The sequence below is a fragment of the Macaca thibetana genome, chromosome 20 (genome assembly GCF_024542745.1).
Source record: "Macaca thibetana thibetana isolate TM-01 chromosome 20, ASM2454274v1, whole genome shotgun sequence".
NCBI classification, from domain to species: Eukaryota; Metazoa; Chordata; class Mammalia; order Primates; family Cercopithecidae; genus Macaca; species Macaca thibetana.
In genome coordinates, this window is record NC_065597.1 from 63721339 (window position 1) to 63748388 (window position 27050).

The 27050-nt window shown below is 44.5% G+C and overlaps 1 protein-coding gene across 5 annotated transcripts in view; it reads right to left on the bottom strand.

Moving 5' to 3' along the window:
• The window catches only part of SNX29 (sorting nexin 29), a 586208-nt gene that overhangs the window by 535155 nt on the left and 24003 nt on the right, over window positions 1–27050 (bottom strand). For 4 of the 5 annotated variants that reach the window (XM_050774079.1, XM_050774080.1, XM_050774082.1 and 1 more), the window contains exons 3-4: window positions 23441–23493; window positions 1688–1812 (exon numbers count right to left, since the gene is read on the bottom strand). In XM_050774079.1, coding sequence (XP_050630036.1) covers window positions 1688–1812; window positions 23441–23493 — 178 coding nt within the window. The remainder of the gene's footprint in view (window positions 1–1687; window positions 1813–23440; window positions 23494–27050) is intronic. The other variant, XM_050774081.1, reaches the window with a different exon arrangement.

Sequence of the window (27050 nt, forward strand, 5' to 3'; positions counted from 1 at the left end):
GCTAGCCCCGGGAGACTGCCCAAAGAAAGAAAAAAAAAAAAAGCAAAGATCTGTTGAAAGTCATTACACATTTTAGGCATGTATCAAAATATCACAAGTACCAAGGCCGGGCACAGTGGCTCACACCTATAATCCCAGCACTTTGGGAGCCCAAGGTGAGCAGATCACAAGGTCAGGAGTTCGAGACCAGCCTGGACAACATGGTGAAACCCTGTCTCTACTAAAAATACAAAAATTAGCAAGGCATGGTGGCGGGCACCTGTAATCCCAGCTGCTCGGGAGGCTGAGGCAGGAGAATCGCTTGAACCCCGGAGGCAGAGGTTGCAGTGAGCCAAGATGTTGCCATTGCACTCCAGCTTGGGCAACAAGAGCAAGACTCCGTCTCAAAAAAAAAAAAACACAGGTACTTCATACAAATGTACAAATATTATGTACCAATAAAATAATCTTAATAATTAAAAAAAAAAAAGAACTGTTGGAGCCAGGCACGGTGTCTCACATTTGTAATCCCAGCTAGTTGGCAGGCTGAGGTGAGAGGATCACTTGAGCCCAGGAGTTTGAGACCAGCCTGGTCAACAGAACAAGATCTCTGTCTCTATAAAAGTTTAAAAACCAGCCAGGCATGGTGGTGCAAGCCTGCAGTCCCAGCTATTTCAGAGGCTCAGACAAGGGGATCACTTGAGCCTAGGAGTTCCAGGCTTCAGTGAGCCATGATCACAGCACTGTACTTCAGCCTGGGTAACAGAGCAAGACCCCAACTCTAAAAAACTAAATAAATACATAGAAGGGCTGAGAAAAAAAGGAAGGATGACACAGCAACATGAAGGAGAGGGAAAGACTAAGGATTCTGTTAGCAGAGAATTTCCACACACCGCCACCAAATGCAACAAGGTCGAACGTTTGGCTGTGAAAGGGGAACCAGCAAAAGACAACACATTTTACTCAGCAATGACACCGACATAGTGATAAGAAAGATTCCTGGATTCCCAGCAGCAGCCGCGGCCAGGGCTGGAACTGAAAGCTCAGGGGAGCAGGAGACCACCGGACATTTGTTACATGACATGATCCACTTCCAGGTTCAGCTCCAAAGCAGATCACTGTGAACAGCTTCCTCATCTGTACAGTGGCAGTAATAACAGTCCTGCTACTCACAGGGCTCTCGAAGAACGGAATGAGTTAATTTACATCAAAGTGCAAGTCTTGCACAAAGTACTAAGCGTTAATAGTTATTATTTAGCATTATGCTTGTCATTCACATGGAAATGTTTTTCCAACATTAAATTGGAAGATAACAGAACCTCTGGGGTTTCTGTTGCTGGTGCTGACGACATTTAATTATGAAATGCCATGCTATCCTCAGGCATCAAATTAAAACAGATTATTAATTTCCCAGCAACCAGGACGCCACACTGGTGAAATAAACCAGTGTGCCGCAGGGCCCCAAACCCAGAGGAGACTGTACCATGTGGCTCTGAGAATTCTGCGCAAAAGATGATTTCATTTAAATTAAGATGCCAGACAACACCATTACGTTTTGACTACTATTAAGACATGGATTTCTGTGCGCACATACCACCCCACCAAGTCCTACTCGATGACTGCCCTGCCTACTATTAAAAAACAAATAAAAAGAAAAAGAACAGAAGGAAGACAAGCTCCTCCAAGCTATGGCCAGGCAGAGCGGTACCTGTTTCAGTTTTGCTGGCAAAGCCTGCTGCCTGCTTGATCGCTGCTGCCGTGAGTGCCAGTCCTCGACTCCTCTTCAAGCCATGCTGCAGGACGGCTTCAAACTGGGCACACAGACAGGTGACCCTGTGAGAGAACCAATGACTCATCAGTCCCCCCAGAAAAGGGAGTAGCAACTAGGGCAGCCCCAGCATCTCCAGGAAGTGAGTAAGCTGCCAGGTGTAAACCTCAACGTGAAAGCACACAGGAGACACCTGGATTTGCAGGCTGGGGAACTGACCTGCGCCACTCCACACACCTCCTGTATATGATGTTCATTTCACAGAGCTCAGGATGCCCAGCACAGTCTACCCATATGCATCAGACGGGCACAGTAACAATTCACAAGGAACATGGGAACAGGGACGGGTGCCAGCTGGCAGGGGTGCAGAGGGGGACAAGTTAAAACCCAATCAGTTCCGTGTGGGGAGCGGTTGGATGTTAATTGCATCCAATTCACAAGTTTTAACTCTAATTCATATTACATGTAGTTTAAGGAACAAGATTATGTTTTTGGAGACTGAATTCACCAGGCTGCCAAATTGGAAACATTGTGTAATTTCATGGCCTGTTACATGCTCTGAAAAAAATATATGAATTCTGAGTCTCATTCTTTATTCTGTTATATGAGATTACATGCTCTAAAAATAATAATAATATGAATTCTGATTCTTGTTCTTTATTCTGTTGTAAGAACATTGTGAACTCAGATCGTGAGTTGATGGAATTTTCAATTAAGTTACAATTACTGTGCATTTAATTGAATTTGTTTCTCAATAACCAGAGAAATAGGAGATTCAGGAACAAAGAGATGAGGTCACAGCAACTGCACTTAATCTTAGCAATCTTCTCAGGGCTCCTGAGCCTCTGCCCAATTGGGTCTGTGGACTTCTGAGCCCTTTCCATTCACTCATGCAACAAATGTTAAGAAATTCTGAATGTCTGCCATATGCCGGCACTGTTCTAGGCTCTGAGGAGATGATGGTGGGAGTGAGACAGGCAAGGTTTCTGCCTCACTCATGTGCATGTTTCTAGCAAAGGGAGATACACAAATAAGTTAACGAGACCATTTCAGTTAATCAGAACTTAGAAGAAAATAAGACAGGATGAGATGGCAGGTGGTGATGGGGCAAGGACAGGCTTAGAATCTGTGGGCTGAATGAAGGTAGCCTTGGAATTACGAGCTGGATATGACAAGGGCAGCAGGCTGGAAAGATAGGTGCTCCACCCATCCCAACACCCATGGTAACAATACTCCAGGTGTTTATCACTCTGTGCGTAGTAAAATATTTTCATACCCATTATTTTACTCTTCTCATCAACACTATATAGATGAGGCAGGTATTATTATCTCCATTTTACACTTGAAGAAGCTGAGGCTAAGGACATTTAAGTGACCTCCTGAAAACTGCATAATAAGCAGCAACATCCGTACCTGAACCCCATCCTCGTAAGCTGATCTAATGTAGTTTCCTCCATCCCCCATATCACCAAGACGAACATCCTTTATTCTAAGATAAAAGTCCTCTAGCTCCCTTACTGAATCTTCACTCGTAATTCTGTCTACGCCATACAACCCTAACACAGCATCAGCAAATCCACAGCATTCATGCCTTTCCATTGTATTCTGTACCCATGACAGACATCCTAATCAATCCCAGCATTGTAGGCCACCACTAGCAGATGACCAAAGCTGGCCCTCCACAGAAGGAAGCCTATTAGGCATCACAAATCTGATACTGCCCCTCAACCACACTGCTTGGTTTTCACCTTCTATCTTATTTTTGCTGGATCCCTGGCACCGAGCTCAGTACCTGGTACACAGTGTGTGCCCCACAAATGTTTTTCCAGTGGGTAAGTAGTAGGTAAATGAATGATTAGCCTTGAACCAAAGATCCCAGAATACTCCCCCACATTGAAACAAGCCTCTTTGCTGGGCAGATAACACTCTTAATTATTATAGATGTGCATACGCTAGTCTCTGTACACACAGGCATTTTTTTTTTTTTTTTGAGATGAAGTTTTGTTCTTGTTGCCCAGGCTGGAGTACAATGGCACAATCTCAGCTCACTGCAACCTCCACCTCCCAGGTCCAAGCGATTCTCCTGCCTCAGCCTCCCATGTAGCTGGGATTACAGGTGCCCTCCATCACACCTGGCTAATGTTTGTATTTTAGTAGAGATGGGGTTTCACCATGTTGGCCAGGCTGGTCTCCAACTCCTGATCTCAGGTGATCCGCCCGCCTTGGCCTCCCAAAGTGCTGGGGTTACAGGTATGAACCACTGTGTCCAGCCTCATAGGCACATATTTTAAGGCTTCCTGAAAGCTGGGACATCCACCAAAACTCTCTAAATACCACAGAAACCAAAACCATGGCACAGAGCAACATTGACCCAGATCAGGCGTCTGTCTCAGAAAGAGAGAAAAAAACAAAAACAAAAACAAAAAAACTCTGGGGTGTGTTGAGAGTTCTCTGTAATTAACCAAAGCCTCTATCTTTAAAAGAATCTTCTGCAAATACAGCAATCAACTCAACAATTGCTATCCGTTTGCTTAGTTCCAATGCACAAGTCAGTAACTGCCCAGCCAGCTCTAGATAAAACTAGGGCCCTAAGAGGAATGGAATGCAGGTGAACTGCACAAACCCAGTCCCCAAGGTTTGGATTACATCATCAGTACTGTGTCACAGAGGCACACAGGTCACAACTAACCTAACACTGCGTGAATACCCAGGTGGATGCTAGTCCTATAATTAGATCATTATGATGCCTTCCTTGCCAAAGGCCGTTTTAGTTAACACCCTCCCCATATGCCCTTTCCACCTCCTGAGCACGTATCTACTGGTCATTCAAGACAGACTTTGGCTGGGCGTGATGGCTCACACTTGTAATCCCAGCACTTTGGAAGGCCAAGGCGGGGGTGGATCAACTGGGGTCAGGAGTTCGAGACCAACCTGGCCAACATGGTGAAACTCCATTTCTACTTAAAAAAAATACAAAAAAATGAGCTGGGTGTGGTGGCACATGCTTATAATCCCAGCTACTCTGGAGGCTGAGGCATGAGAATCACATGAATCTAGGAGGCAGAGGCTGCAGTGAGCCGAGATCGTGCCATTGTACTCTAGCCTGGGCAATAAGAGCGAAACTCAGTCTCAAAATAAAAAAACAAGACTTAGCTCACGTATTCTCTCCTCCAGGAAGCCTTTCTGAATGTTTCCTCATTCTGAGTTTCTTTCTACTGCAGCACTCGCCACTCTTCTGTTAATGGTCTGATTTCCAGGGCTGCCTGCTCTTGCTAACTGTGAGCTTCCGTGCACTTAGCACCATGCCTGGTTGCTATAGAGAATGTGACCGACACGGTCTCTCCAGTCGGGGAACTCAAGATTATGAACATGATGTACATTTTGGTGGGAGATGCATCTCAGGAGATTTCGTGTAATTTGTCATTCAAATCCAGATCAGTTAAAACTAGGGAATCAAGTAGAACACACCTGTCTAAGCACAGGAATCCACTCTTTAGCTTCTGATGGGCACATCTTGGACGTACCAACTGATAACTATATCATACACTAGGTCACACTAAGGCTTTCCACTGCTTCCCATCTTATATGGGAAGCAGTAGATGATAATTCCCAAAAAATGAAAGGGGCACTAGCTTTAGTACAGTTCTTTATTTTCTTTTTCTTTTTTTTTTTGAGGCAGGGTCTGGCTCTGTTGTTGCCCAGGCTGGAGTGTGGCAGTGTGATCATGGCTCTCTGCAGCCTCAACCTCCCCCAAACAATCCTCCCACCTCAGCTGACGAAGTAACTGAGACTACAGGCATGCACTACCATGCGCAGCTCCCTTTCTTTTTTTTTTTTTTTTAAAGACAGAGTCTCACTTTGTTGAGAAGGCTGGAGGTACCCAGAATACTCTCTGCTGCAGACACTCCGGCTTCACTGCAGACGTCAGCTGCCTCCTTGCCATTTTATCACACCAAACTTCCATTCCAAGGTAATGAACTAGGAATAGTATTTTCAATAAGCGGGTCACTTAACAACAGTGAATATTTTAATTTTTTAAAAAGCACCAGTCAGGTGGGGCGCAGTAGCTCACATCTATGATCCCAGCACTTTGGGAGGCCAAGGCAGGCGGACCACTTGAGGTCAGGAGTTCAAGACCAGCCTGGCCAACATGGTGAAATCTCATCTCTACTAAAAACACAAAAATTAGTTGGGCGTTACGGCGGGCACCTGTAATTCCAGCTACTGGGGAGGCTGAAGCAGGAGAATTCCTTGAACCCAGGGGGCAGAGGTTGCAGTGTGAGCCGAGATCACACCACTGCACTCCACCTTGGGCAACAGAGAGAGACTCAGTCTCAAAAAAAAAAAAAATAGGAATAAGGTACTGATCCATGCTACAACATGGAAGAACCTTGAAAATATTATGCTAGAGGAAGGAAGCCAGACCCAAAACACCACACATTGTAAATTCCATGAAACGTCTAAGAAGGGTAAATACAGACAGTCCTCAACATAACCATGGTTCAATTTATGATTTTTTGACTCTACGACAGGATTATCAGGACATAACCCCATCATAAGTCAAGGAACATTTGGATATAGAAACAGAAAGTCATTTAATTAGTGCTTCTCTAAGGCTGGGGTTGAAATTAGGGATTAAGTGTTAACTAGCACAAGGGAATTTGGGGGGATAATGGAAATGCTCTAAAACTGAATTGTCATGATGGTTGCACAACTCTATAAATGTATTAAAAAGCACAAAAATCAGCTGGGCACAGTGGATCACACCTGTAATCCCAACACTTTGGAAGGCTGAGGTGGGCGGATCACCTGAGGTCAGCAGTTCGAGACCAGCCTGGCCAACATGGTGAAACTCCCTCTCTATTAAAAATACAAAAATTAGCCAGGCGTGGTGGCAGGCCCCTGTAATCCCAGCTACTCCGGAGGCTGAGACTGGAAAATCGCTTGAACCCGGCATGCAGTGAGCCAAGATGGTGCCACTGTACTCCAGCCTGGGCAACAACAGCGAAACTCTGCCTCAAAGAAAAGAAAAAAAAGCACAAAAATCACTGAATTAAAAGAAAAAAAAAATCACTGAATTGTATACTTACAATTTTAATGGCATATAAACTAGACCTCAATAAAGCTGTTTAAAAAAAAAAAAACTTCCTCCCCAGGTGCTCAGTAAAAGTGTGACAAAGTAGCAAAAGAGTTGTGAATGGAAAATGAAGTAACTTCCTTCTGCTACATTTAAAACTGTCCACCAACATCAGCACAGCTGGACACTGCACCCGCTCAACCAGTTTTCTGTTAAGATTCAGCAAGCGTTTGTTTTCATTAGCTTTGTCTTATCTTTTTTTTTCTTTTTTTTTTTTTTGAGATGGAGCCTCGCTCTGTTCCCCAGGCTGGAGTGCAGTGACGTGATCTCGGCTCACTGTAACCTCCGCCTCCCAGGTTCAAGATTCTCCTGCCTCAGCCTCTGGAGTAGCTAGGATTACAGGCACGTGCCACCAAGCCTGGCCAATTTTTTTGTATTTTTAGTAGAGACAGGGTTTTACCATGTTGGCCAGGCTGATCTCGAACTCCTGACCTCAAGTGATTTGCCCACCTTGGCCTTCCAAAGTGCTAGGATTACAGAAGTGAGACACGAAGCACAGCCTGTCCTATATTTCAAGACTGCTTAATCTGCCACACTAATCTAGTAAAAGATTCCTAAGAATCCTATACTTCTGCATGGCAAATATTAGAACAACAGGATCAGCTATGAATGCTGAATTTTTATAAACTGCATCAAATTAACCTTGTGACAAAAGGACCTATTTACTTGATACTTTTTTTTTTTTTTGAGTCAGAGTCTCGCTATGTTGCCCAAGCTGAAGTGCAGTGGCACGATCTCGGCTCACTGACCTCTGTCTCCTGAGTTCAAGCAATTGTCCTGACCCAGCCTCCCAAGTAGCTGGGATTACAGGTGCGTGCCACCATGCCCAGCTAATTTTTTTTAATTTTTTTGTAGAGATCGGGTTTCATTGTGTTGGCCAGGCTGATCTCGAACTCCTGACTTGTGAGCCGCCAGCCTCAGCCTCCCAAAGTGCTGGGATTCCAGGTGTGAGCCACCGTGCCTGGCAATTCTTTTACTATGTTACAGCTTTACTGGAGCCTTTTTGAGAAAACCAAGTCCAGTCATGAAAATGGACTAGATTATCCTCATTTGTAAAATTCCAATGTTAGCTGGAATGGAGTCTGCTGTACCAATGAAAATCATTCAGTCAACAGTATGAGCCGTATCTCAGATTGAAGACAGTAAGTACAAGGCCATTACATGACAATCATTTGAAATGGGCCATGAGGCCAGGTTCAGTGGCTCACACCTGTAATCTCAGCACTTTGGGAAGCCGAGACAGGAAGATCACCTGAGGTCAGAAGTTCCAGACCAGCCTGGCCAACATGGCAAAACCCCATCTCTACTAAAAATACAAAAATTAGCTGGGCATGGTGGCGAGCGCCTATAATCCCAGCTACTCAGGAGGCTGAGACAGGATAATCGCTTGAACCCAGGAGGCAGAGGTTGCAGTGAACTGAGATGGCACCACTGCACTCCAGGCTGGGCAACGAGTGATACTCTGTCTCAAAAAAAAAAAAGAAAAGAAAAGAAAACAAAAAAGAAGAAGAAATGGGCCATGAGCTATATTTATGTTTAATTAACTTTTCAAAAAGATTTACATCCTTAATCCATGAATTTCAGTAGCAGAAATCAATCCTAGACTATAATCTACAAATCAGATAAAAATCTAAGAATAGGTGGGGCGCAGTGGCTTACACCTGCAATCCTAGCAATTTGGGAGGCCGAGGGGGGCAGATCACTTGAGGCCAGGAGTTGGAAACCAGCCTGGGCAACAAAGCAAAACCTTGTCTCTATCCTAAAAAATAAATAAATAAATAAATAAATAAATTTTTTTTTTTTTTTTTTTTTTTTTTTTTTGAGACGGAGTCTCTCGCTCTGTCACCCAGGCTGGAGTGCAGTGGCGCAATCTCGGCTCACTGCAAGCTCCGCCTCCCGGGTTCACGCCATTCTCCGGCCTCAGCCTCCCGAGTAGCTGGGACTACAGGCGCCCGCCACTGCGCCCGGCTAATTTTTTTCTGTTTTTAGTAGAGACGGGGTTTCACCATGGTCTCGATCTCCTGACCTTGTGATCCGCCCGCCTCGGCCTTCCAAAGTGCTGGGATTACAGGCGTGAGCCACCGCGCCCGGCCAATAAATAAATTTTTTAAAGAGTTAAGATTTCAGGCACAGTGGCCTGAAACCCTGTCTCTACAAAAAATAAAAAAATTAGCCCTGGGTGTGGCTGTGCATGCCTGTAGTCCCAGCTACTCAGGAAGCTGAGACAGGAGGGTTTCTTGAGCCCAGGAAGTGGAGGCTACGGTGAGCCGGGATCACACCAATGCACTTTAGCATGGGTGACAGAGCAAGACCTTGTCTTTAAAAAAAAAAAAAAGTTAGAAACTGCCTAAATATTTAACACTTGGGAAACTGGTTAGATAAACAATACCTATTTAGGTCTTAAAAATGTTTACCAAGAGCTTATACTGATAAGTCAATATCTTTATAACATAAGATGAAAAATAAGCAGGATAGGGAACTGTATGTTAAGTATGCTCTCAGTTGTGCTTAAAAAAAAACAATACAGGTCAGGCGCAGTAGCTCACACCTGTAATCCCAGCACTTTGGGAGGCCAAGGCAGGCGGATCACCCGAGGTCAGGAGTTTGAGACCAGCCTGATTAAAATGGTGAAATCCCATTTCTACTAAAAATACAAAAAAAAAAGTCGGGTGTGGTGGCGCCCACCTGTAATCCCAGCCACTTGGGAGGCTGAGGCAGGAGAAACACTTGAACCCGGGAAGTGGAGATTGCAGTGAGCCAAGACTGCACCACTGCACTTCAGCCTGGGTGACAGAGCGACATTCTGTCCCCAAAAAGTAAATAAATAAAAAGAATTATTAGAACTGTAACTTGGAGGCCGGGTGTGGTGGCTCACGCCTGTAATGCCAGCACTTTGGGAGGCCGAGGCAGGCGGATCACGAGGTCAGGAGATCATCCTGGCTAACATGGTGAAACCCCGTCTCTACTAAAAATACAAAAAATTAGCCAGGTGTGGTGGCGGGTGCCTGTAGTCCCAGCTACTTGGGAGGCTGAGGCAGGAGAATGCTATGAACCCGGGAGGCGGAGCTTACAGTGAGCCAAGATCGCGTCACTGCACTTCAGCCTAGGCAACAGAGCAAGGCTCCGTCTCAAAAAAAAAAAAAGCCGGGCATGGTGGCTCACACCTGTAATCCCAGCACTTTGGGAGGCTGAGGCGGGCGGATCACAAGGTCAGGAGATCGAGACCATCCTGGCCAACACAGTGAAACTCCATCTCTACTAAAATACAAAAATTAGCCGGGCATGGTGGCATGTGCCTGTAATCCCAGCTACTCAGGAGGCTGAGGCAGGAGAATCGCTTGAACCAGGGAGTTGCAATGAGCTAAGATCACACCATGGCACTCCAGTCTGGCGACAGAGTGAGACACTGTCTCCAAAAGAACTATACCTTGGAAATGTTTCAACGCAGGAGTACCAAGAGAAAAAATAAAAATGCAGAGCATTATGTATGATTCCATTTTTGTAAAACAATGGCAATAAAGGCTATATATGTGTGTATATATATACATGGCTATTTTATTTGTAAATAATTGTGTAAGCATGGGAAAATATAGAACAAATAATTCTTGGTCATTAACATAAGCAACCCAAAGGGAAGGAGAACATATAGGACAGAAAAAAAGGGACCCTCCCCCTCTCCCCAAAATAAAATAGTTGATCAAAAAGTAAAAAAAAAATTCATGCTTGGCAACAGTGATAACTCACAAGGCAGCAGTTTTCAAGGTACCATAAGTGTGAAGGTTTGAGAATAGCAGAAAGGTATATACAAAGAATCAAATTAATCTTTGTACAGAGGAACCAGAAAATGGAAAAATAACCTATCTTTAAATGGTAAATCATAATTTCTGATGATTTTCTTTTTCTTTTTTTTTTTTTTTTTTTTTGAGATGGAGTTTCATTCTGGTCACCCAGGCTGGAGTGTAATGGTGTGATCTCGGCTCACCACAACCTCTGCCTCCCGGATTCAAGCAATTCTTCTGCCTCAACCTCCCGGGTTCAAGGAATTCTTCTGCCTCAGCCTCCCAAGAAGCTAGGATTACAGGCATGCGCCACTACCCAGCTGATTTCATATTTTTAGTAGAGACAGGGTTTCTCCACGTCAGTCAGGTGGGTCTCGAACTCCCAACCTCAGGTGATCTGCACACCTCGGCCTTCCAAAGTGCTCGGATTACAAGCATGAGCCACCACGCCTGGCTCTGATAATTCTCAAATGTTACTAATATAAACAATAATTGTCCGCCCTGGCATAGACAGATCTCCAGCTCTTGGTCTAGATGCAAATGCTGCCTGGATGCTCTTGGCAGATGAGGAATGTCAAAATCAGGCACAGGTGCTGGCACTGAGAAGGAATCTGCTGAAGGAGCCGGTAAATCAAAAGGGAAAAAGGGAGTGGAGAAAAACAAGAGCCCCTGGATACAGACATGAATAAATGAGAAACGAAAAATCACATGAAGCCAATTGCCAACGGGATCTCCAAGTCTGGTCAAAGTCCACAGTGTGGGAGAACAAAAAATTCAAATCAAAAGCTTGCTTTAAAAAAATAAGAACTCAGTCAGGCACAGTGGCATGTACCTAGAGTCCCAGCTATTTGGGAGTTTGAGGAGGGAGGATCACTTGAGGCCGGGAGTTCAAAGCCAGCCTGGGCAATATAATGAGATCCATCTTTAAAAACATTTTCTTAATAAATAAAAATAAAATAAAGGCCAGGCACGGTGGCTCATGCCTGTAATCCTAGCACTTTGGGAGGTTGAAGCAGGTAGACTGCCTGAGCTCAGGAGTTCAAGACCAGCCTGGGCAACACGGTGAAACCCTGTCTCTACAAAAATACAAAACAAAAAAAATTAGCCGGATATGGCGGTGCGTACCTGTAATCCCAGCTACTCGGGAGGCTGAGACAGAGAATCCCTTCAACCTGGGAGGCAGAGGTTGCAGTGAGCCAAGATCATGCCACTGCACTCCAGGCTGGGCAACAGAGCGGGACTCCATCTCAAAATTAAATACATAAATAATAAATAAAAATAAAAAATTTAAAAACCAATATATATTTATTTTCATTCCTGCTTTCTGGCCAGCAGTGCATGAGACCACCCTTTTCTCCTCTGTCTTGCTAAAAAAATATATATATATATAGCTAATTATATATTATATATAAATATAAATACATATAAAAATATATATATAGCTAATTATATATTATATATAAATATAAATACATATAAAAATATATATATAGCTAATTATATATTATATATAAATATAAATACATATAAAAATATATATATATAGCTAATTATATATTATATATAAATATAAATACATATAAAAATATATATATAGCTAATTATATATTATATATAAATATAAATACATATAAAAATATATATAGCTAATTATATATTATATATAAATATAAATACATATAAAAATATATATATATAGCTAATTGTATATTATATATAAATATAAATACATATAAAAATATATATATAGCTAATTGTATATTATATATAAATATAAATACATATAAAAATATATATATATATATATTTTTTTTTTTTTTCCAGTAGAGACGGGATTTCACCACATTGACCAGGCGGTCTCGAACTCCTGGCCTCAAGCAATCTACCCCCCTCAGCCTCCCAAAGTGCTGGGATTGGAGGCATGAGCCACCGTGCCTGGCCACTAACAATAATCTTGACTGTTGTTTTGAGATTTTGTCAGTCTGGTGGGTGAAAAGTAGGCAGCTCACTGTTGCTTTAATTTGCCTTTCCTTGACTACTAGTGAATTTCGGTGTCTTTTTTTTCCCTAATATATGTTTGCTGGCTATTTGGCTTTGCCGTTTTGAGCAAAGCTTCCATAGTAGAGCCATGGCATTATTTCTCAGCCTCCACATTCGGGTAATCACTGAATCTCATCAAGGCTCAGTCCTGAACCTCAATCCTTCTGTCTCTTCCCCAGTCCCCGCTTCACTCAACCCTCCAACCCTGGATCTCCCAGACTCCGTCTCACCCCACCCACCTCCACCCACCCCAACCCATGCATCCTGGGCAGAAGCTATCTCCCTGAAATGCAAATCTGACTGTGTCATTTTCTTTCTTTCTTTTTTACCAACTGGCACCACACCATGCTATGGGTTCACAGTATATGACATGATTTTAGGGGAACACAGATAAACATTTATATGTGTCAGGAAAAAATATAACCAGACCCAGACCACAGTAGACAGTGCCTTAGAATTCCACTTCAAGCCAACCTCTGGCTCAGATGGAACACAGAAATGGCAAAAATGGTGAAAATGGTACATGATGGCCTAAGTTTAAGAAATAATGCCCTGACAGGCACGGTGGCTCACACCTGTAATCTCAGCACTTTGGGAGGCTGAGGCAGGCAGATCACAAGGTCAGGAGTTTGAGACCAGCCTGGCCAACATGGTGAAACCCCATCTCTACAAAAAATACAAAAATTAGCCAGGCATGGTGGCGGGCGCCTCTCCGGAGGTGGAGGCAGGAGAATCGCTTGAACCTTGGAGGCGGAGGTTGCGGTGATCCAAGATTGCGTCATTGTACTCTAGCCTGATCAACAAAAGCAAAACTCTGTCTCAAAAATAAAAAAAGAAATAATGCCCTAACTGATGGCATTCAAATACTTCCCTGCTGACTTCCCACCTGTCTCCCAAACCAAACAACACTCATCCACACACCCCACCATTGTGCCCCACATCCCTGCACCTTCACATCTGCTATTCCCTCTGCCTAAAATTCCTATCCCACCTATCTGACCACTAACAACCCTGGTGTCACCTCTATGACAACTAATATTCATTACAGGTCACCATAATTGTCCACAATTTACATGTCCAACTCCCAGATTCAATTTTGAATTTCTTGAAGACAGCAACCATCTCATCCAATTTGCATCGCCAATGCCAACATAGTGCTCTACAAATAAATACCCGTTGAATGAAGGAATTAATGAGGCAATCCTTCCAGCCTTCAGTTACTAGTAATTGTCAAAAAACACAGGTATGTCTAATCATTAGAAAAAAAGTGTATTGAGTTTATTACGTTCTTACTGGGTGTCCCAAGCAAATATTATTACAGCTAATCCTGACTATAACCCTAGGAAGTGAGTATCATTATTATCATCTGATTTTCCAGATGGTGCATGAGAGGCTTAAAGGAGCTAGGTCAGTCCAAAATTACACAGCTAGTAACTGGTGATTTGTGGCTGAAGTAGGCATGAAGGTAAGTATGTCTGACACCAAAGCTCACACCCCATGCTCACCACGTCTCCCCACTGTCAGGTTCATGACAATGATGATGATGGTGCTAACATATTGTTTACTATGGCCTAGGCAGTGCTCTCAACAACTATCAATATAAATAAGACAAATATTAATTAAAATTCAGATATAAAAATAGGCTCAGGGCCAGGCATAGTGACTCACACCTATAATCCTAGCACTTTGGGAGGCCAAGAAGGGTGGATCACCTGAGGTCGGGAGTTTGAGAGCAGCCTGGCCAACATGGTTAAACCCCGTCTCTACTAAAAATACAAAAATTAGCTGGGTGTGGTGACACAAGCCTAAAATCCCAGCTACTCGGAGGCTGAGGCACAAGAATCGCTGGAACCCAGGAGGTGGAGGTTGCAGTGAGCCGAGATCACACCACTGCACTCCAGCCTGTGTGACAGTGAGACCCTGTCTCAAAAAAAAAAAAAAAAAATTCAGATATAAAAATGGGCTTAGATTTGTTAAACGTCCTAGAGGTTCCCCATTGCTAGAAATAATCTTTTTTCAAAAAAAACCCCAAGCAATTCATTTAATCAAGCAGTAAAATAAAAGAGTATGCAATATGGACTGTCTAGTACAGAGTCTCAAAGTGGAAATAAAGTACTTGGGGTAAGGGAGGGGGAGAATCCAATTAATGAACCCCAGGATTTTTGACCAGGATGACAAGAATCGTAACATCCAGTCAACACCTCAAATTAGTTAGAGGCTGGTAAGAAACTTGTGATGCAGGGAACATAAAACTCACATGACAAACATTCAGAGACATTTAAAAGAGAAAAAAATACCTGAAAAAACCATTCCGTTTCGTAAGTCCTCTGGGGGATACACGTGACAGTTTTCAACTGCATTAAGAATAACATCAGGAACAACAAAGGGCAGCTGGTTTTGGTTTTTAGCTTCCTGAAAAGTCCAAAACTGATTCTAATTCCTCGGCAGGTTAAAGAAAAAAAAAAACACCAAAACAAATCATTCTTTCTCGCATGCTTTGAAGGGAGAAGAAATGCTCTCCTATGATTTCCTCTGACAGTCACCTGAAAGTTCACAAAAAAGAGCAATTTTTTTTTTTTTTGAGACAGGGTCTCACTCACATCAACCAGGCTAGAGTGCAGTGGTGGGTTGATGACTCACTGCAGCCTCGACCTCCTAGGCTCAAGTGATCCTCCCGCTTCAGCCTCCTGAGTAGCTGAGACCACAGGCCTGCACCACCACACCCGGCTAGCTAATTTTTTTTTTTTCTGTAGACAGGGGGTTTCGCCATGTTGCCCAGGCTGGTCTCAAACTCCTGGGCTCAAGTGATCCTCCCACCTTGGCCTCCCAAAGTGCTGAGATTACAGGTGCAGGCCACCGCACCTGGCCAAAATTAACCATTTCTAAATGCAGATCAATACCTGAAGCCGACTCACTGCCACCCATATGGCACAGAGATCCAGTGTGTGAGTGTGTGGTAAACGTCTACCAAGTGTCAAAACACCTTACATATCCTTATAATGAAAATCACAACAGCTAATAATTACTGGAAACTTACTACCTGCCAGGCAGTGTTCTAAGGGCTGTACATGAACTGACTCATAACAACCCTCTGAAGTGAATACCGTTATACTACCCATTTCAGAGTTGCGGAAATTGAGGGGCAAGAAAGAAACTTGCCCAAAATCGCAACACAATTCAGAACCGGCAAACCTAGGATTCAAACGCCAAGCTCCAAAGCCCACGCTGATTCCACTGCCTCCGTTACTGTTCCCGTTCAGAATTTAAAGGGAAAACTTCCAGATTACGTCCTCTGATTCCATATGCGACAAAGACGCCTTGGCGGAACAATCACATGTGTAGTCTTTGAGGTAACTTATAGGGCCTACAAAGCTCCTGGGCCATTATTTCTAGAAGGGAAAATATTCCAAAGATATCTTAAAGCTGCTTCACAGGCCAGTCTGACTGAAAGAAAGTGGAATAATTTCAATGAACCACAAGAATGAGTCTTTGTTCCTAGGTTAAAAAAAAGAGCTAGAAAACATTGCCAACAGAAAGTAAAGAGGAGAAGCACGCATTTCAGAGTCAGTGGCTGCCACCACTTCCTCCTGGGGAAGCTTCTCAGGACTCCATCTGAAGGAAAAAACAAGTCTCGCCTGCATTTCCCCTAATGTCAATACTGTTTTATGTTCCATGTGAAGACGGCTGCATCTCACAGTGTCCGTCTCTCACAAACAAATATACATACACACACACATATATAACATATATATACACATATATACATATATATTTCACACACATACACACACATACAGAAACATGCTCGTACACATCCACCTTGGATTTTGTATTTTGGCACAATAATACAGTGCACATTTAGGCTCCCAAATCCAGCAACGGTCTGCTCTGTCCTGCTAGCACTGTCTCTACTCGAAACATGATTCGTCCACCAACACCCTGACAGCTTTTTTTCGATGTAAGGATATGTGCTATTATTTACTTATTTGTCTTGAATTTGACTCACTTTGTTCAGTTACATACACATGTTTAAAAATTATTTTAAAATTTAAAAAATGGAAAGCTGCATCACAGTTGTAAATGGAAAACTAGCATCATATGACATAAAACCAGTAGCCTTAAAAGTAAATGAAAAAAAAAAGTGAAAAAAAAAGTAAAAAAAAAAAAGTAAACTTGGCCGGGCGCGGTGGCTCAAGCCTGTAATCCCAGCACTTTGGGAGGCCGAGACGGGCGGATCACGAGGTCAGGAGATCGAGACCATCCTGGCTAACACAGTGAAACCCCGTCTCTACTAAAAAATACAAAAAACTAGCCGGGCGAGGTGGCGGGCGCCTGTAGTCCCAGCTACTCGGGAGGCTGAGGCAGGAGAATGGCGTAAACCCGGGAGGCGGAGCTTGCAGTGAGCCGAGATCCGGCCACTGCGCTCCAGCCTGGGCGACAGAGCAAGACTCTGTCTCAAAAAAAAAAAAAAAAAAAAAAAAAAAAAAAAAAAAAAAAGGTAAACGTAGGCTGGGCACGGTGGCTCATGCCTGTAATCCCACCACTTTGGAAGGCTGAGGCAGGTGCATCACTTGAGGTCAGGAGTTTAAGACCAGCCTGACCAACATGGTGAAACCCCGTCTCTACTAAAAAATACAAAAATTAGCCAGGCCTGGAGGCACGCACCTGTAATCCCAGCTACTAGGGAGGCTGAGGCAAGAGAATCACTTGAACCCGGGAGGTGGAGGTTGCAGTGAACGGAGACTGCACCACTGCACTCCAAACTGTGCAACAGAGCAAGGCTCCATCTCGAATTTAAAAAAAAAAAAACCTAAATACAATTAAGTAATAAATTTTGACTCTCTGCCATGGCCAGAGGACAGCTCTGAGCCTGAAATCTGCACACTCTGTTTTAAAAAGGAGAGGCATTAGAAACATATTGTTTTTAACTATTTTGAACAAGCTGTCATTTTTGTAAGTCAAAAATGATCCAGGCCGGGTGCAGTGGCTTTGCCTGTAATCCCAGAACTTTGAGAGGCTGAGGCGGGCGGATCACCTGAGGTCGGGAGTTCAGGACCAGCCTGACCAACATGGAAAAATCCCGTCTCTACTAAAAATACAAAATTAGCCTGGCATGGTGGTGCACACCTGTAATCCCAGCTACCTGGGAGGCCGAGGCAAGAGAATCGCTTGATCCCAGGAGACGGAGGTTGTGGTGAGCCAAGATCACGTCACTGCACTCCAGCCTGGGCAACAAGAGCGAAACTCCATCTCAAAAAAAGAAAAAAATTTCCTTGAAAAGGTAGTGAAAAGCAGAACGGATGCAGTGGCTCACGCCTGTAATCCCAGCACTTTGGGAGGCCGAGGCGGGTGGATCACGAGGTCAGGAGATCAAGATTATCCTGGCTAACACGATGAAACCCCATCTCTACTAAAAATACAAAAAAATTAGCTGGCCATGGTGGCGGGCATCTGTAGTCCCAGCTACTCGGGAGGCTGAGGCAGGAGAATGGCGTGAACCAGGGAGGCAGAGCTTGCAGTGAGTCGAGATCACGCCACTGCACTCCAGTCTGGGTGACAGAGAGAGACTCCATCTCAAAGAAAAAAAAAGAAAGAAAAAGTAGTTAAAAGCTTTAAAAACAAAAGGAGAAAAAGGGCAGATGGCTGGATCAGAGAGCAGGGGAAAGCATGTGAGGCCTCCAGGCTGTGTTAAGGATGTGGGTCTTTCTCCCAAGAGCAAAGAGAAGGCAGCTGGGAGGTTTCAAGGGAGCATGAGGTGAGGGAATCTGCATTCTGCATTCGATGTGGTAGAAGCAGGAGAAGAACAAATGGGGAGAGCCCAGAGCTGCAGCGGCCATCCTGTGAGATGCTGGTAATGGGGACCGCAGGCCAGCAGAGGAGCTGGAGGGAAGTAAGTGGATTTGACCTCAACTCCAGGGTCGGGTCAGCTACCAGCGGTGAGGAAGGGAGGCAACTCATCTATCTTGTCAGTCCCCCTAAGTTATTTTTAAATGTTCGCTGACTTTCCCTCTTGAGATTCAACTTTCTTCTTTTTTTTTAATTATTTTTTTGAGACAGAGTCTCACTCTCTCACCCAGGCTGGATTGCAATGGTGCAATCTCGGCTCACTGCAACCTCTGCCTTCTGGGTTCAAGCGATTCTCCTGTCTCAGCCTCCCGAGTAGCTGGGATTACAGGCGGGCACCACCACGTCCGGCTAATTTTTTTAGTACAGACGGGGTTTTTTTTTTTTTTTTTTTTTTTTTTTTTTGAGACGGAGTCTCACGCTGTCGCCCAGGTTGGAGTGCAGTGGCGCGATCTCGGCTCACTGCAAGCTCCGCCTCCTGGGTTCACGCCATTCTCCTGCCTCAGCCTCCTGAATAGCTGGGACTACAGGCGCCCGCCACCGCGCCCGGCTAATTTTTTGTATTTTTAGTAGAGACGGGGTTTCACTGTGGTCTCGATCTCCTGACCTTGTGATCCGCCCGCCTCGGCCTCCCAAAGTGCTGGGACAGACGGGGTTTTGCCATGTTGGCCAGGCTGGTCTTGAACTCCTGACCTCAAGGGATTCACCTGCCTCAGCCTCCCAAAAGGCTAGGATTATAGGCGTGAGCTGCCGCGTCCAGCCGAGATTCAACTTTCTCACAGAATAGGGACAATGATGTGGCCTTTCCAACATGAAGGTGGTGCCACCTTTACCCAAGTACATTTCCAAGGTAAGACCAGGTCTCTGATATTAAGAAGTAATCCGCCTGGGGTAGAGGAGAATAATTTTTTTTTAAAACCCAGCCTCAAAAACAATTTAGTCACTAAATAGCACATAACAGAGAAAGAACAAATCATGGAACTCTAGCCCTTTCAAAATGTCTAACCTAGGCTATGGCATTTTGCCTCTCTGAATCAGTTTTCTCATCAGTGAAAAAGGGATAACCCAGGCACAGTATGGCTCATACCTGTAATCCCAACATTTTGGGAGGCCAAGGTGGGAGGATCACTTGAGTCCACGAGTTCAAGACCAGCCTGGGCAACATAGTGAGACCCCATCTCTACAAAAAATACAAAAAGTAGCCAAGTATGGTGGCTTGCATCTGTAGTCCCAGCTACTCAGGAGGCTGAGGTGGGAAGATCTTGAGCCTGGGAGGTTGAGGCTGCTATGAACCATGAACACACTACTGCACTCCAGGCTGAGTGACAGAGGAAGACCCTGCCTCAACAAAAAAAAAAGAAAAAAAGAAAGGATAATACCTCTGCTCCTTCTGAGGACTAAGAATCAACATAAATAAAATGTAGCAAAGGCAGTCACAAACTATAACTATTATTATTACTTTTTTTTTTTTTTTTTTGAGATGGAGTATCGCTCTTGTTGCCCAGACTGGAGCAATTGCAGCTCACCGAAACCTCCACCTCCCAGGTTGAAGCGCTTCTCGTGCCTCAGCCTCCCTGCCTAGCTGGGATTACAGGCATGTGCCAGCATGCCTGGCTAATTTTGTATTTTAAGTAGAGACAGGGTTTCTCCACGTTGGTCAGGCTGGTCTCGAACTCCTGACCTCAGGTGATCCTCCCGCCTTGGCCTCCCAAAGTGCTGAGATTACAGGCATGAGCCACCATGCCTGGCTATTATTATTATTATTTTTAGAGACAGGGTCTCTGTCTATTGCCCAGGCTGGAATGCAATGGCACAATCATAGCTCACCGCAGCCTTGAACTCCTGACCTCAAGCAATCCTCCTACCTCAGCCTCCCAAAGCAATGAGATTACAGACATGAGCCACAGTGCCTGGCCTATTATTAGTAATAGTAAGCAGCATACTCCTTTTAGCCACAAACGACAGTTATCACAGAAGGAATTAACTTTTTCAATTCTACTACAAAACATAACATTTTCTGTAACAAAGGTTATGGTAGCAAATTCTATTATATAGGTTCAGTATTCTTTATCCAAAATGCTTAGGATCAGAAATGTTTCGGATTTCAGGTTTTTCCAGACTGTGGAATATTTGCATTATATACTTACCAGTTAGGTGAGCCTAATCCAAAAATCCAAAATCCAACTGGCTTCCATTAGCATTTCCTTTGAGCATCATGTTGGTACTGAAAAAGTTTTAGATTTTGGAGCATTTTGAATTGTGGGTTTTTGGATGAGGGACACTCCACCTGTGTAAGAACACGTTAACCTAACATTCCAAGCAGGACTGCCTCTCTCAGGAAGCGGACAGCACGGTAATGAAGAAAAGTGGTCAAGAAGTCATGGATACTTAGACACACACACACCACACACACCCATACACACACATAAACACAGACAAACCAACCGGGTCAGGAAAGAGGAGTCTTTCCTAATTACCTCTGCATCCCAGGCCCTGGAACAGTGATTGCACTGGAAGCTTTGCTGTCCAGCAGAATCACCTGGAGATCCTGTTGAAATGCAAATTCTCAGCAAGCTCCTCGGCTTCAGTCATTCACACACACACTCATGCACATATACACATCCTGCTCCAATACAACTAGGACAGGACTTAGACACTGCATCATTAATCAATAAGCCTCCCAGGTGATTCTGATGCAAGCGGACCTTGGATCCCTGGCCAAGGCCAGGCCCCATAGTAGGCCCTCAGGAAGGACTAAATTGACCATTGAGTCTAATGATCTAATGCCACGAACATATACTGAGAATCTAATGTATGACAGGTACAAAGTGCTTGTGTAAAACACTGAGAAGTAAAATTTTTAAAAATAAATGGAGAAACACCCTTTCTGCCTTCCAATCTCACAAGCTTCGTGGTGGCACAGATATTTGAACACCTGACTACAGTACAATGTAATACACACACTCATCTGGCTAACAAATCTTTACTGAATGCTTCTAGGCACTAGAAAACATCTGTAAACAAGACAGCAAAACATACCTGCCTGCACAGAGCCGACATTATAGTGACAGGATAATAGGCAAAATTAAAAAGCCGAATGTATATATAGTTAGTTGGATGGTGATATGTGCAATGGAGAAAACATAAGCAGAGAAGGCAGAGATAATAGGGTGCATCACTTTAAATCTGTGCCAGTTTCGAATCATCCACATGGCCCTATTCCAGGAAGGTCTACATGCTTTGCTCATGGCTGTTAAAAGTTTACAGTAGGAAAGGACAGAAAAAGGAACGATGGATACGGGAGGGTGGGCTACGGTGAGAGTGTGGGGGACATGAACAGTTTCCAGGATGAGATGAACGTTGAGCAAGCAAGTTCCCTTCCCTTTCCTTCCCATGCAGGAATCTCCCTCCTGCCACCTCAGGGGCTGCAGAGCACAAATTAGCTCTGACTGAGCTCACAACGCATTTGCAGCAAGGACTGGATGCTTGTGAGTCTCCTACCTTTGCCAAGCCCTATGTGGCCTATGGGTCTCCTTCCAGCCAATGTTATCAGCTTATGCCATGATGTCAGCCTTTCCTGGGTCGTGAATGTCAATAGCCATTTTTAGGAAATTTTTTTTTTTTTTTTTTTGAGATAGAGTCTTGCTTTGTCACCCAGGCTAGAGTACAGTGGCACAATCTCGCCTCACTGCAACCTCTGCCTCCTGGGTTTAGGCAATTCTCCTGCCTCAGCCTCCCGAGTAGCTGGGATTATAGGCACCCGCCACCAAGCCCGGCTAATTTTTGGTATTTTTAGCAGCACAAATCAAGCCTCAAGGGGTTTCACCATCTTAGCCAGGCTGGTCTCGAACTCCTGACCTCGTGATCCACCTGCCTCGACCTCCCAAAGTGTTGGGATTACAGGCATGAGCCACTGCACCCAGCCAAATTTTATTTTTTGAGACAGACGCTCACCCTGTGTCACTCTGTCACCCAGGCTGGAGTGTAGTGGCGCGATCTCAGCTCACTGCAACCTCTACCTCCTAAATCCTTAATTTTCCCCAAAATTAGCCTGGGTTCAAGCGGTTGTCCTGCCTCAGCCTCCCAAGTCTCTGGGACTACAGGCGTGCACCACCACACTCAGCTAATTTTTGTATTTTTAGTAGAGACGAGATTTCACCATGTTGGCCAGCCTGGTCTCGAACTCCTGACCTCAAGTGATCCACCTGACTCGGCCTCGCAAAATGCTGGGATTATAGGCATGAGCCACCGCACCTGGCCCATTTTTAGGAATTATTTTTTATCATAAAAGGAACACATGATCACAATAAAAAACAGGAAAAATACCAGAAAGCAATATTCCCAGTATTCTTACCCCTACTGCTACCTTAGGCCACATTTCAGTGTGTTCTGGCCAGAGTTGCTATCTAACATAGCTAGGACCACTCCATATGCATAGAATTTCGGATCCTGCTCTTTTTACAACATATGCCTTTTTACTATCTATGTAATTTCTAAATTATTACCCATGCATTTTTCCATTGAAAACAAATTCCATATAAACATTACTCTTAATGGCTATATAACATTCCACCCTATTAACGCACTATATTTTATTAACCATTTCCCAATTACTGGGTATTTAGGCATCCAAGTTCTCATAATTATTAATTACCCTGAAAATAATTTTATATGGAAAGGTATCTCGAATAATTCCCTCCGAATAGATTCCTAGAAAGAGAATTATGGAAAACGTGGAGTGTGGGAGATGAGCAGTCACCGCACAGAGAGTCCACGGTTGACTCAAATTTCAGCGCTGCACCTCTTGGCTGCAGAGGCAGAGCACAGAAGCCGGCCGCCTTCTGCCGCCTTTTCAAGCTCGATGGTCAATGGTTTTAGAAGCGACATATTTACCTGCTGTCGGAATCCGAGGCGATCTCCTTTCTCCCTCCAAAGCGGATCTGGCACTGCACAGAAAAAGAAGCTGCTGAGATCAGCCGCTGGGATGCGACGCTCAAAACGTCACACAACAGCCCACGTAGGGCTTAAGGGTCAGGGAGGGGACACGGGACCAGAAGCTCTGCACGTCAAGTGAGGACGTCCCTGTCCCCTGGGTATCAGCACAAGACTTAAGAAGGTGCACACCTCAGCCTTGAAGCTGCCACTTAAAGGAAACCCTTACCTCCCACTTGTACAAAAGCAAGCCTTGTGGGAAAACACTGCTAACAGAAAAACAAAAGCACACGGCCATCTGTGCATTATCCAGGCAGCTGCTCCTGCCTGTCGGCAGCTGACTGTCTACCACACTGAGCTCTTCGCGGGAGATAATTACAACTTCCACAAACCTGCGCTGAATGGGCCCCTTTGGACGAGCCCCAGAGTTGTCGTGACTGGCTATGACATTACAGCAGCACAAATCAAGCCTCATACGAGTCATTGGGTTGTACGGAATGACAATTTACTGAGGGTGGGTAAAAATGAAAGCAGGCTACTTCTTTTTTATTTTCATTTTTTTTATTTTTTGAGACAGAGTTTCACTCTTGTTGCCCAGGCTGGAGTGTGATGGATCGATCTCAGCTCACGGCAACGTCTCCCTCCCGGGTTCAAGTGATTCTCCTGCCTCAGACTCCCAAGTAGCTGGGATACAGGCATGTGCCACTATGCCCGGCTAATTTTTGTATTTTTAGTAGAGATGGGGTTTCTCCAGGTTGGTCAGGCTGGTCTTGAACTCCTGACCTCAGGTGATCGCCCACCTTGGCCTCCCAAAGTGCTGGGATTACAGGCGTGAGCCACGGTACCTGGCCCTGCAGGCTACTTTTTGAATTGGTAAAATTAAAATATAGATAACATAAACTTTGCCATTTTAACCATCTTTAGGTGTAAATTTCAATTCACAATGTTGAGCAACCATCACCATTATCCACTATTCTAATTTTCTTAACAAAAAAAAAAAAAAATGGGGTCTCGCTCTGTCACCAGGCTGAAGGGTAGTGGTGCCATCATAGCTCATGGTAACCTCGAATACCTGGGCTCAAGCAATTCTCCCACCTCAGCCTCCCAAGTAGCTGGGATTACAGGCACGTGCCACCAGGTCCAACTCATATTTTTTATTTTTTGCAGAGACAGGGTTCTCACTATGTTGCCCAGGCTGCCCTCATACTCCTGGCCTCAAGACATCCTCCTGCCCCAACTTCCCAAAGCACTGGGATTACAGGCGTAAGCCACCATGCCTGGCCTACTACTGTCTTTTTCTTTAAAAGGTATAGAATCTCTGCTATGGGTAGCTGGCTTGCAGGGTTCCTAAACTTATCATCAATACTACTACATTGTATATGTGTGTGTGTGTGTGTGTGTGTGTGTACGTGTATATGTGTGTGTATATATATAATTTTAAATGATATATTTGTCAAAACACATGAAACTATACACTTAAAATGCTATGTTATATGTAAATTATAGATCAATAAAATTTATTTTTGAAAGTCATGCAAAAAAGTCATATGCAACACTTTAACCCTCAAAATAACAACAACAACAATAATAATAATAATGATAATAACAGCAGGCTAGGCGCAGTGGCTCACATCTGTAATCCCAGCAGTTAGGGAGGCCGAGGTGGGCTGATCACCCGAGGTCAGGAGTTCGAGATCAGCCTGGCCAACATGGTGAAACCCCACCTCCACTAAAAAATACAAAAGTCAGCCAGGTGTGGTGGCATGCACCTGTAGTCCCAGCTACTCAGGAGTTTCAGGCAGGAGAATCACTTGAGCCCAGGAGACAGAAGTTGCAGTGAGCTGAGATTGCGCCACTGCACTCCAGCCCGGGCGACAGAGCTCGACTCCATCCAAAAAAAAAAAAAGCAGCAGAAGCTCTGTGCATAAGCTCCACTTTATTTCTCTCTAACTGCTACCTTTAAAGTGGTTCATCTTGCCTCCTCATCTTATTATATTTTCTATTTCTGCAGCAAAGAAAGAGCAAGCTAACAACATGGGCTCCAGATGTTACCATGTTAACAGAGGACCAGGCTCTGTCCAGGCCCTTTACCTACTTTAACAAGCCAATTCCCTCAGAAGCCATACAAAGATTAAGTGACCCAGTTACAGAAGAGCAGAGAGATGCTCAGGGAGGGTGCGTGAGCTGTCCCTGTACACAGAGAGCTGAAGAAGTAAAGCTGGCCTTTAATTCCAGCTACGTCGGAGCAGAAAGCCTGTGTCCCTCCTACCACACAATGCCTCAAGGCTTACATAGATACTGCATTCTCTGGGCTCGCTTCAATACTCAACATACACCCCAGCCACATGTGGTGGCATGCACCTGTAGTCCCAGCCACTCAGAAGGCCAAGGTGGGAGGACTGCTTGAGCCCAGGAGTTTGAGGTTACAATGAACTATGATGGTACCACTGTGCTCCAGCCTACACAACAGCAAGACCTTATCTCTAAAAAACAAAACAAAAAAAAATTCACACACAACCCTATTACAGTACTTACCTCCCTACAGTGTGATTACACACATAATTATAACTGTCAACTGCCCCTTCCAAAAAGTGAGCTCCTAGAATTCCCAGATTTGGATCCTAGCTCTGCCGCTTACTAACTATGACGCCTTGAGCAAGTTATTGGATCCCTCTGAGTTTCAGTCTCTTCAGCTGTAAAATGAAACCAACTGCAGGAACTATAATCTCACAGTGTTGTTGGAAGGATTAAATATAAAGTGCTTAGCAGAGCGCCTGGCACACAGTGGAGGTGTGATCAGTGACAGCTAACAGTAGCATGCATCTGGTACATGCAGCAAGCAGATTCCAGTCTCACATCCAAGCTTGCTTCCAAGCCCAGCCAGAGTCAAGCATCAGAAACAGCATCACATCAATCACAGCAAAGCCACCTGGAGTGTCCACACAGCTGGGGGCAGCAGCAGAGGACCCCAGGCGTGGCCTCCTTCCTCCTTGTCCTAGCCTTCTTGTGCTCAGGGGTCCTAACTCCAAACCACCACCTCTTCACCCCTCAGAGTTGCCCTCAAACACAACTGCTTGGAAATGAGACAATGGGACTTTGAAACCCACATCAATGCCTTTTTTTTTTTTTTTTTTTTTTTTGAGACAAAGTCTCATTCTGTTGCCCAGGGTGGAGTGCAGTGGGGCAATCTCGGCTCACTGCAACCTCCACCTCCTAGGTTCAATCAATTCTCCTGCCTCAGCCTCCCAAGTAGCTGGGATTATAGGTGCCTGCCACCACATCCAGCTAATTTTTGTATTTTTAGTAGAGACAGGGTTTCACCATGTTGGCCAGGTTAGTTTGGAACTCCTGACCTCAAGTGATGCGGTCACCTTGACCTCCCAAGGCGCTGGGATTACAGGCGTGAGCCACCGCACCCAGCTCAGTGCCTTTCTTGAAGGGACATCACTGAAGGATGGGGGTCCTCTAGAGGGCTTTCAAAATTCAAGACACAGGACTTCCTCCAACCCAACTCTGACTGTGTTCACTGCTCTATCATTTCCTGGGGAAAACGATTAGATCGCTTCACTGT